Here is a 13,456-nt window from a genome sequence, read left to right on the forward strand (position 1 = left end):
GAGTCACCCCTGCTGATTGGTTAGAAAACTGGTTTCCACTGCCTGCTGTGCCAATTTACTCCTACTGCAGTGTAACCTTGTTTTACTCTTCTTAAACCAACAGAATCCCAAATATTTAACTTTTCCCCTTTACTTAAACTGCTTAAGTAATCTTATCAAGAATGATTTAAAGAGAATTAACAATTAAAGAACTCACACACTTACCCAAACTCACAGCACTCTCTGCTGACTCGCACTCTCAATGTAAAAGCATCATTCTAGCCCCTGGCAGTAAGGGGCCTTCACCCCAGCAGGATAGTCTCAAATAATATGGAGCGGGTCAGATGCCATTTGTATTTGACTAGAAAGGTTGTGGGTTTGTGCTCACGTCACAGTCTGTTTTTATTTGTGTGCTGACAGGGATTGAAGCTGCATCATGACGTCATGAGGATGTTGCTGTGACAAAGGGCAATGGTCGACGGGTGTTTTTGTGACTGGAAGGCTGTTTCCAGTGCGATTCCGCAGGGCTCAGTACTGGGCCCTTTGCTTTTTGTGGTATTTATCAATGATCTAGACTTGAATGTAGGAAGTATGCTTAAGAAGTTTGCAGATACAAAAATTGGCCGAGTGGTTGATAATGAAGACGAAAGCTGCAGACTGCAGGAAGACATCAATGGACTGGTCAGGTGGGCAGAACAGTGCCAAATGGAATTCAATCTGGAGAAGTGTGAGGTAATGCATTTGGGGAGGGTTAACAAGGAAAGGGAATACACAATAAATGGTAGGACACTGAGAAGTGCAGAGGAACAGAGGGACCTTGGAGTGCATGTCCACAGATCCCTGAAGGTAGCAGGACAGGTAGATAAGGTGGTTAAGAAGACACACGGGATACTTGCCTTTATTAGCCGAGGCACAGAATATAAGAGCAGGGAGGTTATGCTTGAACTGTATAAAACACTAGTTAGGCCGCAGCTAGAGTACTGGGTGCAGTTCTGGTCACCACATTACAGGAAGGATGTGATTGCACTAGAGAGGGTACAGAGGAGATTTACGAGGATGTTGCCTGGGCTGGGGAATTTTAGCTATGAGGAAAGATTGGATATGCTGGGGTTGTTTTCTTTGGAACAGAGGAGGCTGAGAGGAGACCTTTATTGAGGTGTATAAAATTATGAGGGGCCTGGATAGAGTGGATAGCAAGGACCTAGTTCCCTTAGCAGAGGGGTCAATAACCAGGGGGCACAGATTTAAAGTAATTGGTCAGAAGTTTAGAGAGGATTGAGGACAAATCTTTTCACCCAGAGGGTGGTGGGGTCTGGAACTCACTGCCTGAAAGGGTGGCAGAGGCAGAAACCCTCATCACATTTAAAAAGTACTTGGATATGCACTTTGAAGTGCCGTAACCTACAAGGCTCCCTCAGTAAAGAATGTAATAAACCTCCTTGCACCATCATTCTCGCTTAGTTTTTAGTTCTCATGAGATTTATGTTCTGGGATGAACCCTATGTCTGTGATGAGTACTGTTAGCTTCTGCCTCATTCACTTAAAGTGTTGAATCAGATACTCTGGACTTTCTCTGATCATTCACTGGGTATCATTCAAGTAATGCGCATGTTGGGGACTGTGTGTGTACGGGTTTCCATTAATGCTGAGTTAATGGCTGGGTAATGAGGTACTTTATTCCACTTCAAGCAACCCTAATAGAAGGTGATGCTGATAGGGTGCGAGGAAGTAGGTGGGAGGAGGCTTGTGTGAAGCAGAAACACCGGCACGGACCGTAGGGCCGAATGGCCTGTTTCTGTGCTGTACATTCTATGTAATTAATAAGTGACCTAATCTGACCAGACACAAGGTTTCAGTCAGAAATGGGTGTTCTGGGAGCTATTTATGCAGACGTTCAGCTGTAGCGACGGTAAAACAAGTAAAACTTGTCAAACACTCAGCGGAAAGGCAGACTGAACCATTGACACCAATGCAGGAAACGGGCAGGCTCTGAGGTCCCGCAGATAACTGACATTGCTGGAATTCAGCACTGCTGAGGAAATGGGGGCTCGGCAAGAGAGATCTGTAAGACCAACAGGGCAATAATGCTGGATGATCTTAACGAGCCTAAGATAGACTAAAATAAAGATAATTCATGTGGCCAAAGTGGAGAGTACTATTTAGAATGTGTCCACGACTGCCTCCTAGATCAGTAGGAATCGTTCGCCTCCTACCATCCCGGTACTCACACAATCCAACGATAATGGAGTTCTGACCAATCACACCAATCAATCTCTCTGAATGAGTCTAAAACAGACCCAGGCACGAGGTGAGGGGCAGAATGGCCTACTTCTGTACCTGAGTGACTCCTTTTTAAACTTCAGGTGGATATGTCACTACACCCCAATGTCGTGCACCGTAGGCTGTTAGGAGAAGAAAGGACGTGCATTTATATAGCACCCTCCATATCCTCACGACATCCCAAAGTGCTTCACAGCCAATAAATTACTTTAAAATGTGATCACTGTTTGTATGCAGACATGGCAGCCAATTTCCGCACAGCAAGGTCCCGTACTGTGTTGTGGGATCAGTGTTAGCCGGGACTGTGTTGTGGGATCAGTGTTCCCGCACTGTGTTGTGGGATCAGTGTTAGCCGGGACTGTGTTGTGGGATCAGTGTTAGCCGGGACTGTGTTGTGGGATCAGTGTTCCCGGGACTGTGTTGTGGGATCAGTGTTAGCCGGGACTGTGTTGTGGGATCAGTGTTCCCGGGACTGTGTTGTGGGATCAGTGTTAGCCGGGACTGTGTTGTGGGATCAGTGTTAGCCGGGACTGTGTTGTGGGATCAGTGTTAGCCAGACTGTGTTGTGGGATCAATGTTACCCGGACTGTGTTGTGGGATCAGTGTTCCCGGGACTGTGTTGTGGGATCAGTGTTAGCCGGGACTGTGTTGTGGGATCAGTGTTCCCGCACTGTGTTGTGGGATCAGTGTTAGCCGGGACTGTGTTGTGGGATCAGTGTTAGCCGGGACTGTGTTGTGGGATCAGTGTTCCCGGGACTGTGTTGTGGGATCAGTGTTAGCCGGGACTGTGTTGTGGGATCAGTGTTCCCGGGACTGTGTTGTGGGATCAGTGTTAGCCGGGACTGTGTTGTGGGATCAGTGTTAGCCGGGACTGTGTTGTGGGATCAGTGTTCCCGGGACTGTGTTGTGGGATCAGTGTTAGCCGGGACTGTGTTGTGGGATCAGTGTTCCCGGGACTGTGTTGTGGGATCAGTGTTAGCCGGGACTGTGTTGTGGGATCAGTGTTAGCCGGGACTGTGTTGTGAGATCAATGTTAGCCGGGACTGTGTTGTGGGATCAGTGTTAGCCGGGACTGTGTTGTGGGATCAGTGTTAGCCGGGACTGTGTTGTGGGATCAGTGTTAGCCGGACTGTGTTGTGGGATCAGTGTTCCCGGGACTGTGTTGTGGGATCAGTGTTAGCCGGGACTGTGTTGTGGGATCAGTGTTCCCGGGACTGTGTTGTGGGATCAGTGTTCCCGGGACTGTGCTGTGGGATCAGTGTTCCCGGGACTGTGTTGTGGGATCAGTGTTACCCGGACTGTGTTGTGGGATCAATGTTAGCCGGGACTGTGTTGTGGGATCAGTGTTAGCCGGGACTGTGTTGTGGGATCAGTGTTAGCCGGGACTGTGTTGTGGGATCAGTGTTCCCGGGACTGTGTTGTGGGATCAGTGTTCCCGGGACTGTGTTGTGGGATCAGTGTTCCCGGGACTGTGTTGTGGGATCAGTGTTACCCGGACTGTGTTGTGGGATCAGTGTTAGCCGGGACTGTGTTGTGGGATCAGTGTTAGCCAGACTGTGTTGTGGGATCAATGTTACCCGGACTGTGTTGTGGGATCAGTGTTCCCGGGACTGTGTTGTGGGATCAGTGTTAGCCGGGACTGTGTTGTGGGATCAGTGTTCCCGCACTGTGTTGTGGGATCAGTGTTAGCCGGGACTGTGTTGTGGGATCAGTGTAAGCCGGGACTGTGTTGTGGGATCAGTGTTCCCGGGACTGTGTTGTGGGATCAGTGTTAGCCGGGACTGTGTTGTGGGATCAGTGTTCCCGGGACTGTGTTGTGGGATCAGTGTTAGCCGGGACTGTGTTGTGGGATCAGTGTTACCCGGACTGTGTTGTGGGATCAATGTTAGCCGGGACTGTGTTGTGGGATCAGTGTTAGCCGGGACTGTGTTGTGGGATCAGTGTTAGCCGGGACTGTGTTGTGGGATCAGTGTTCCCGGGACTGTGTTGTGGGATCAGTGTTCCCGGGACTGTGTTGTGGGATCAGTGTTCCCGGGACTGTGTTGTGGGATCAGTGTTACCCGGACTGTGTTGTGGGATCAGTGTTAGCCGGGACTGTGTTGTGGGATCAGTGTTAGCCAGACTGTGTTGTGGGATCAATGTTACCCGGACTGTGTTGTGGGATCAGTGTTCCCGGGACTGTGTTGTGGGATCAGTGTTAGCCGGGACTGTGTTGTGGGATCAGTGTTCCCGCACTGTGTTGTGGGATCAGTGTTAGCCGGGACTGTGTTGTGGGATCAGTGTTAGCCGGGACTGTGTTGTGGGATCAGTGTTCCCGGGACTGTGTTGTGGGATCAGTGTTAGCCGGGACTGTGTTGTGGGATCAGTGTTCCCGGGACTGTGTTGTGGGATCAGTGTTAGCCGGGACTGTGTTGTGGGATCAGTGTTACCCGGACTGTGTTGTGGGATCAGTGTTAGCCGGGACTGTGTTGTGGGATCAGTGTTAGCCGGGACTGTGTTGTGGGATCAGTGTTCCCGGGACTGTGTTGTGGGATCAGTGTTAGCCGGGACTGTGTTGTGGGATCAGTGTTAGCCGGGACTGTGTTGTGGGATCAGTGTTAGCCGGGACTGTGTTGTGGGATCAGTGTTAGCCGGGACTGTGTTGTGGGATCAGTGTTAGCCGGGACTGTGTTGTGGGATCAGTGTTAGCCGGGACTGTGTTGTGGGATCAGTGTTACCCGGACTGTGTTGTGGGATCAGTGTTAGCCGGGACTGTGTTGTGGGATCAGTGTTAGCCGGGACTGTGTTGTGGGATCAGTGTTAGCCGGGACTGTGTTGTGGGATCAGTGTTAGCCCGGACTGTGTTGTGAGATCAGTGTTAGCCGGGACTGTGTCACGGGATCAGTGTTAGCCGGGACTGTGTTGTGGGATCAGTGTTAGCCGGGACTGTGTTGTGGGATCAGTGTTAGCCGGGACTGTGTTGTGGGATCAGTGTTAGCCGGGACTGTGTTGTGGGATCAGTGTTAGCCGGGACTGTGTTGTGGGATCAGTGTTCCCGGGACTGTGTTGTGGGATCAGTGTTAGCCGGACTGTGTTGTGGGATCAGTGTTAGCCGGGACTGTGTTGTGGGATCAGTGTTACCCGGACTGTGTTGTGGGATCAGTGTTAGCCGGGACTGTGTTGTGGGATCAGTGTTAGCCGGGACTGTGTTGTGGGATCAGTGTTAGCCGGGACTGTGTTGTGGGATCAGTGTTAGCCGGGACTGTGTTGTGGGATCAGTGTTAGCCGGGACTGTGTTGTGGGATCAGTGTTAGCCGGACTGTGTTGTGGGATCAGTGTTAGCCGGGACTGTGTTGTGGGATCAGTGTTAGTCGGGACTGTGTTGTGGGATCAGTGTTAGCCGGGACTGTGTTGTGGGATCAGTGTTAGCCGGGACTGTGTTGTGGGATCAGTGTTACCCGGACTGTGTTGTGCGATCAGTGTTACCCCGGACTGTGTTGTGGGATCAGTGTTAGTCGGGACTGTGTTGTGGGATCAGTGTTAGCCGGGACTGTGTTGTGGGATCAGTGTTAGCCGGACTGTGTTGTGGGATCAGTGTTAGCCGGGACTGTGTTGTGGGATCAGTGTTCCCGGGACTGTGTTGTGGGATCAGTGTTCCCGGGACTGTGTTGTGGGATCAGTGTTCCCGGGACTGTGTTGTGGGATCAGTGTTACCCGGACTGTGTTGTGGGATCAGTGTTCCCGGGACTGTGTTGTGGGATCAGTGTTCCCGGGACTGTGTTGTGGGATCAGTGTTCCCGGGACTGTGTTGTGGGATCAGTGTTACCGGGACTGTGTTGTGGGATCAGTGTTAGCCGGGACTGTGTTGTGGGATCAGTGTTAGCCGGGACTGTGTTGTGGGATCAGTGTTACCCCGGACTGTGTTGTGGGATCAGTGTTACCCGGACTGTGTCGTGGGATCAGTGTTAGCCGGGACTGTGTTGTGGGATCAGTGTTACCCGGACTGTGTTGTGGGATCAGTGTTAGCCGGGACTGTGTTGTGGGATCAGTGTTACCCGGACTGTGTTGTGGGATCAGTGTTAGCCGGGACTGTGTTGTGGGATCAGTGTTAGCCGGGACTGTGTTGTGGGATCAGTGTTAGCCGGGACTGTGTTGTGGGATCAGTGTTAGCCGGGACTGTGTTGTGGGATCAGTGTTCCCGGGACTGTGTTGTGGGATCAGTGTTACCCGGACTGTGTTGTGGGATCAGTGTTAGCCGGGACTGTGTTGTGGGATCAGTGTTAGCCGGGACTGTGTTGTGGGATCAGTGTTAGCCGGGACTGTGTTGTGGGATCAGTGTTGCCAGGACTGTGTTGTGGGATCAGTGTTAGCCGGGACTGTGTTGTGGGACCAGTGTTCCCGGGACTGTGTTGTGGGATCAGTGTTAGCCGGGACTGTGTTGTGGGATCAGTGTTAGCCGGGACTGTGTTGTGGGATCAGTGTTAGCCGGGACTGTGTTGTGGGATCAGTGTTAGCCGGGACTGTGTTGTGGGATCAGTGTTAGCCGGGACTGTGTTGTGGGATCAGTGTTAGCCGGGACTGTGTTGTGGGATCAGTGTTAGCCGGGACTGTGTTGTGGGATCAGTGTTAGCCGGGACTGTGTTGTGGGATCAGTGTTAGCCGGGACTGTGTTGTGGGATCAGTGTTAGCCGGGACTGTGTTGTGGGATCAGTGTTAGCCGGGACTGTGTTGTGGGATCAGTGTTAGCCGGACTGTGTTGTGGGATCAGTGTTAGCCGGGACTGTGTTGTGGGATCAGTGTTAGCCGGGACTGTGTTGTGGGATCAGTGTTAGCCGGGACTGTGTTGTGGGATCAGTGTTAGCCGGGACTGTGTTGTGGGATCAGTGTTAGCCGGGACTGTGTTGTGGGATCAGTGTTAGCTGGGACTGTGTTGTGGGATCAGTGTTACCCGGACTGTGTTGTGGGATCAGTGTTAGCCGGGACTGTGTTGTGGGATCAGTGTTCCCAGGACTGTGTTGTGGGATCAGTGTTCCCAGGACTGTGTTGTGGGATCAGTGTTAGCCGGGACTGTGTTGTGGGATCAGTGTTAGCCGGGACTGTGTTGTGGGATCAGTGTTAGCCGGGACTGTGTTGTGGGATCAGTGTTAGCCGGGACTGTGTTGTGGGATCAGTGTTCCTGGGACTGTGTTGTGGGATCAGTGTTAGCCGGGACTGTGTTGTGGGATCAGTGTTAGCCGGGACTGTGTTGTGGGATCAGTGTTAGCCGGGACTGTGTTGTGGGATCAGTGTTAGCCGGGACTGTGTTGTGGGATCAGTGTTAGCCGGGACTGTGTTGTGGGATCAGTGTTAGCCGGGACTGTGTTGTGGGATCAGTGTTAGCCGGGACTGTGTTGTGGGATCAGTGTTAGCCGGGACTGTGTTGTGGGATCAGTGTTAGCCGGGACTGTGTTGTGGGATCAGTGTTAGCCGGGACTGTGTTGTGGGATCAGTGTTAGCCGGGACTGTGTTGTGGGATCAGTGTTAGCCGGGACTGTGTTGTGGGATCAGTGTTAGCCGGGACTGTGTTGTGGGATCAGTGTTAGCCGGGACTGTGTTGTGGGATCAGTGTTAGCCGGGACTGTGTTGTGGGATCAGTGTTAGCCGGGACTGTGTTGTGGGATCAGTGTTCCTGGGACTGTGTTGTGGGATCAGTGTTAGCCGGGACTGTGTTGTGGGATCAGTGTTCCCGGGACTGTGTTGTGGGATCAGTGTTCCCGGGACTGTGTTGTGGGATCAGTGTTAGCCGGGACTGTGTTGTGGGATCAGTGTTAGCCAGGACTGTGTTGTGGGATCAGTGTTAGCCGGGACTGTGTTGTGGGATCAGTGTTAGCCGGGACTGTGTTGTGGGATCAGTGTTAGCCGGGACTGTGTTGTGGGATCAGTGTTAGCCGGGACTGTGTTGTGGGATCAGTGTTACCCGGACTGTGGGAGTGCGCCCCTGCTCTTCATTGAATAGGGCCATGAGATCGTTTGCATCCACCAGATCCAGGTAGGCAGGGCTTCGGTTTAACGCCTCTTCCGAAAGACGGCGCCTCAACAATGCAGCACTCGCTCCGTACTGCACGGGAGTGCTGGAGTGGAGCTAGAATCCATCACCTTTGACTCTGAGGTGAGAGTGCTGCTGAGCCAAGCTTCAGGAAGGCAGAGAGGAGACAGCAGAGGTTCTGACCTCAATGCTTCAATCCTCCATAGATATGCAAGTTGTGGTGTGGGACTAGAGGGTAACCACCTTTGTTCAAGAAAGAATAGGATGTTTAACCGGGTAACTTTAGACCAGTTAGTCTAACTCTGATGTTGGCAATCTCTTGGAATTCATAATTGGAGACAAAATTAGTAAGCATTTGGAAATGCATTGTTTGATTTATTGGATTCGTTCCTTCCAACTATTCTGAGCGTTTGTCTGAGAGAGTTCTCACTCTGTCTGATTGATCGCGGCAGCCTTCGCTCTGTATTCACACGCTGGCCATTTCTGTTTCCCCCCCAGGCCTCGGCTCCAGTGCAATGGACCAAATGCTTGATGTAGAAAACAAACGGATGGCCGATAACTTGTCCAGCAAAGTGTCCCGGCTCAAATCGGTTTGTCACATTTTAATTTTTAACATTTTTAAGCCTCATCTCGGAATAAGTAACCTTAAAATGCTGGTCTTCCCTCGTCCTCGGGCTTCCCATCATCCAATGTCGATTGGCCGGCCTCGGCGTGGAATCGTGATGCTAATTCATGGAATAAAATGGACTCGTGGTTAGAGTTCCCTCGAGAATAATCCAAACATGTTTTTAAAATGCTGCACTACAATAATCCTCGAGGCCTTCGTTAGTTTTAGTTGAGAAGATTAATGGGTGCCTGGGGACGTGATGTTGCTGCAGACTTGCTGACCTCTTCTCTAACCTGTGACAATCATTGATCATCTGTTTGATGGTGTTTAGAGTATAACTAGTAACAAATGAAACTAGTATTTAACTGGAACAGTTTAAGCTGCATGACCACACAATTTAGATTTTTGTCCATATTTTTTTCAAGCGTATTCATTACAATAATGATAACGCGATCCTAGGGAATCATTTAAAGATATGATTCCAAAACAACAGGATTGTTTCCAAGAGATGCCGCCTATCTGTTCCAATCAAATGCAAGAAGATTAACTTCACAGGGAGAGTTTAATGTGTTGGAAGAATAACAACAGCAGCTTCTATTTATATAGCACCTTGAACATAGGGAAATGTGACAAGGCACTCGGAGAGTGAGGAAACTGGATGCAGAGGCAAAAGAGGAGAGATTAGAATGGGGAGATCCGAAGCCGGGTCAATGCTGGGGGCCTTGAAGGAGGAGAGGGAGATGGAGGGGTTTCGGGAAGAAATTCTAGGGAGCAGGGCCTAGTTGGTTTAAGGCATGACCGCCAATGGTAGGATGAAGGGAGTGAGGGTTGCGCAAGAGGCCAGAGTCACAGGAGCCAGGGAATTGGGGGGACGGGTTTAGGGCTAGCAGATGTTACAGATAGAGATATGGAGGGTGGAAAGCTGGCCGGGAAAGCATTGGAATGGTCGAGTCTGGGAGTGACAAAGTCATGGATGGAGGGTTTGAATGGCAGGTGGGCTGAGGAAGGGGCACGGATATGGGGGATAGAGCGGGAAAGTGGAGTTGAGGTAGAAGATCAGCCATGATCTTATTGAATGGCGGAGCAGGCTCGAGGGGCCGAATGGCCGACTCCTGCTCCTGTTCCTTGTGTTCAGTGGCAGGCAGTGTTAGAGTTGGGAGTAGGCGGTTTGGTGATGGAGAGGATCTGGAGGTTAGAAACTCAGCTTGGGATTGAATTGCCAACAGTTCAGCCTGAGACGGTGGCTGGGGAGGGGGATGGAATCAGTGGGCAGGTATGGTGGGGGCTGAAGATGATGGTTTTGCTCTTGCTAGGATTTGGTTGGAAGAAGTTAATATTCATGGAAGAGTGGCTGTTAGGCGAGTAGCCTGTCAGCACTGAGGCAGTGGATGGATCAAGAGTGTTCTTGTGGAAGCTGAGCCCATGTCCAAGGGGCAGCACAGAGATGAGGAAGAAGGGCAGTGTTGGATCTTTGGGGGAACTCCTGAGGTGACTGTACGGTGGGAAGTGAAGCCATTACTTGAGCTGCTCTGGCTATGATGGAATGGGTAAGAGGGCAGTCTCTAGTAGCCGGACAACAGGAGCAGTGTGGAGAAGGGGCGTGTGGTCAAACGTGTTGACAGCGGCAGAGAGGACGAAGAAGGATAATGCACCGCAGTCACAGTCAGAGAATGATGTTTGTGATGTTAATTAGGTAAATGTGGCAGCCGTTTTACGCAAACCCCTCCAGACAGTAAAAAGAAAGACTTGTATTTCCCCAGCGCCTTTCACAACCTCAGGACGTCCCGAACCGTTTACAGCCAATGAAGTACTTTGTACTGTTGTAATGTCAGCGAGGTGAATGACCAGTGGATGTGCTTCTGCTGTTGGTTGAGGGAACAATGTTTGATGAGGAGAGCCAGAACACTCTCTGCTCTTTGAATAGTGGCCTTGGGATTTTCAACATCCACCCGAGAGAGCAGACGGGGCCTCAGCTTAATGTTTCATCCGACAGTGCAGCGCTCCCTCAGTACTGCCCCTCCGACAGTGCAGCGCTCCCTCAGTACTGCCCCTCCGACAGTGCGGCGCTCCCTCAGTACTGCCCCTCCGACAGTGCGGCGCTCCCTCAGTACTGCCCCTCCGACAGTGCGGCGCTCCCTCAGTACTGCCCCTCCGACAGTGCGGCGCTCCCTCAGTACTGCCCCTCCGACAGTGCGGCGCTCCCTCAGTACTGCCCCTCCGACAGTGCGGCGCTCCCTCAGTACTGCCCCTCCGACAGTGCGGCGCTCCCTCAGTACTGCCCCTCCGACAGTGCGGCGCTCCCTCAGTACTGCCCCTCCGACAGTGCGGCGCTCCCTCAGTATTGCCCCTCCGACAGTGCGGCGCTCCCTCAGTACTGCCCCTCCGACAGTGCAGCGCTCCCTCAGTACTGCCCCTCCGACAGTGCAGCGCTCCCTCAGTACTGCCCCTTCGACAGTGCAGCGCTCCCTCAGTACTGCCCCTTCGACAGTGTGGCGCTCCCTCAGTACTGCCCCTTCGACAGTGCGGCGCTCCCTCAGTACTGCCCCTCCGACAGTGCAGCGCTCCCTCAGTACTGCCCCTTCGACAGTGCAGCGCTCCCTCAGCACTGCACTGATGTGTCAGCCTAGATATTGTGCTCAAGTCCTGCAGTGGGACTTGAACTCTCGCCCTTCTGCCTGCGAAGAGAGAGTGTGACCACTGAGCCACGACTGACGTGTGTTGTAATTTGCAGTAATTGCTGGTTTATAACCTTGTGTTGTGTTGTGTCGTCCCTGCAACGGCCTCTGTCTGTCGGTTGCTTTGTTCATACCTTGTTAATTTAATCAATTTTCTGGTCAAACAGATTGCCCTAGATATTGATCAGGAGGCAGACGATCAGAATCAGTATCTGGATGGCATGGTGAGTACACATTTCCAAAGGGAAAGAAGCCCAAGTTATTTTATTTAGATTTAATTTGATAAAGCACTAAAATTGAGAAACCAAAATTTGAGGCCATCATGCAGAGCAGCAGTGACACTGAAGACAGGGTAAAAGAATTGGTGAGGGGTGAGGGCAAGCTCGGGTTTGAAAGCCTGTCGATTGCAGGTGGAAGGCAAGAGTGACCAAGTTACGGAGATCCACGGTTTGGAGGTTCTGGGAAGGTATGAGTTGGGGTCGGAGACAGTGCAGTGAGGATGTAGATGGGGTTTTGATAAAATAAATAGCTCAGTAACTAGTGGGCATAAATTTAAGATCAAAAGAACAAGGAGGAGGCAAGATGTTTTTCTTACACACTGTTTAAAGGCACGGAATGTCTGACCAGAAATCATGCGGGAACAGAATCCAGAACAGCTTTTAAAAGTGAAGTGGATAAATATTTGTAAAAGAACATTTTCAAAGGGTATGGTGATGGGACTGCGGGGGATGGGACTGCAGGGGGGCGGGACTGCGGGGGGCGGGACTGCGGGGGGCGGGACTGCGGGGGGCGGGACTGCGGGGGGGGCGGGACTGCGGGGGGCGGGACTGCGGGACTGCGGGGGGGGCGGGACTGCGGGGGGGCGGGACTGCGGGGGGGGCGGGACTGCGGGGGGCGGGACTGCGGGGGGGGCGGGACTGCGGGGGGGGCGGGACTGCGGGGGGGCGGGACTGCGGGGGGGACGGGACTGCGGGGGGCGGGACTGCGGGGGGGGCGGGACTGCGGGGGGGCGGGGACTGCGGGGAGCGGGACTGCGGGGGGGGGCGGGGACTACGGGGGGGCGGGGACTGCGGGGGGCGGGACTGCGGGGAGCGGGACTACGGGGGGCGGGACTACGGGGGGCGGGACTACGGGGGGGCGGGACTACGGGGGGCGGGACTAAGGGGGGACGGGACTAAGAGGGGTAGGACGACGGGGGGTGGGACTAAGGGGGGGTGGGACTACGGGGCTAGTTCTTTCAGAGAACCAGTGTCCTCCTCCTGTGTTGTAATATTCTAGGAGGCCGGTGCTAAGTCCGGGTACTTGGAGCTTCGTAACATTGAGAGTCGAACGCACGGCGGAGAGCAGCCTGTGGTAATGTCAATTAAAGGGAGCACGGGGAAACAAAGCTGAATGGGGGTGAGCGAGAGGTCGGAGCCGAGAGCTGGCAGAGGGATTGTCTACCCAATCATCAGCTTCTCGTCTCGCCCAGGAGTGAGTGCAACACCGCTTCAGATATGGGAGCATTGCTCCAATCGAGATTTGGTTTGAATGAAGTAGGCGTGAGAAGTTTATCTTTTTAACCATGAAGGGTTTGTTTTGATTCTGTGCCAGGATTCTGATTTTTTGAGTGTTACTGGACTTTTGACGGGAAGTGTGAAGAGATTTTCCACGATGGTGAAATCGGGCAGAGACAACAAGAAGTTACTGTGCTACATATCTGTGGGACTGGTCCTGCTCTTCTTCATCCTGTACTACCTGGTCACCAGGATGCAGACTTGATCTGATTACAATCGCACAACGTGACCAGGAACTGATCCAGTGACGGGGAATACTCATCAAGCTGCCTTTGGACACTGCCGAGAGGGCTGACTGCTCTCTCCTTTACTCTAAGGTTTTTCCTTACTCTTCAAGAGGTTCCCTTGATCAGCC

General features: G+C 52.4%; 1 protein-coding gene across 1 annotated transcript; it reads left to right on the top strand.

Annotated features, from left to right (window-relative positions):
* The first annotated feature begins 570 nt into the window (after nt 1-570).
* On the top strand, nt 571-13,450 carry bet1l (Bet1 golgi vesicular membrane trafficking protein-like). The gene is made up of 4 exons (XM_085976731.1): nt 571-711; nt 8,762-8,853; nt 11,713-11,769; nt 13,139-13,450. The coding sequence occupies exons 2-4, from the start codon at nt 8,779-8,781 to the stop codon at nt 13,304-13,306; spliced, it is 300 nt and encodes a 99-aa protein (XP_085832857.1). The 5' UTR covers nt 571-711; nt 8,762-8,778; the 3' UTR covers nt 13,307-13,450.
* The last annotated feature ends 6 nt before the right edge of the window (nt 13,451-13,456 follow it).

Source organism: Somniosus microcephalus, unplaced genomic scaffold (genome assembly GCF_052327205.1).
Source record: "Somniosus microcephalus isolate GS21.2 unplaced genomic scaffold, FLI_Smic_1.0 unresolved_chr3, whole genome shotgun sequence".
NCBI lineage: Eukaryota > Metazoa > Chordata > Chondrichthyes > Squaliformes > Somniosidae > Somniosus > Somniosus microcephalus.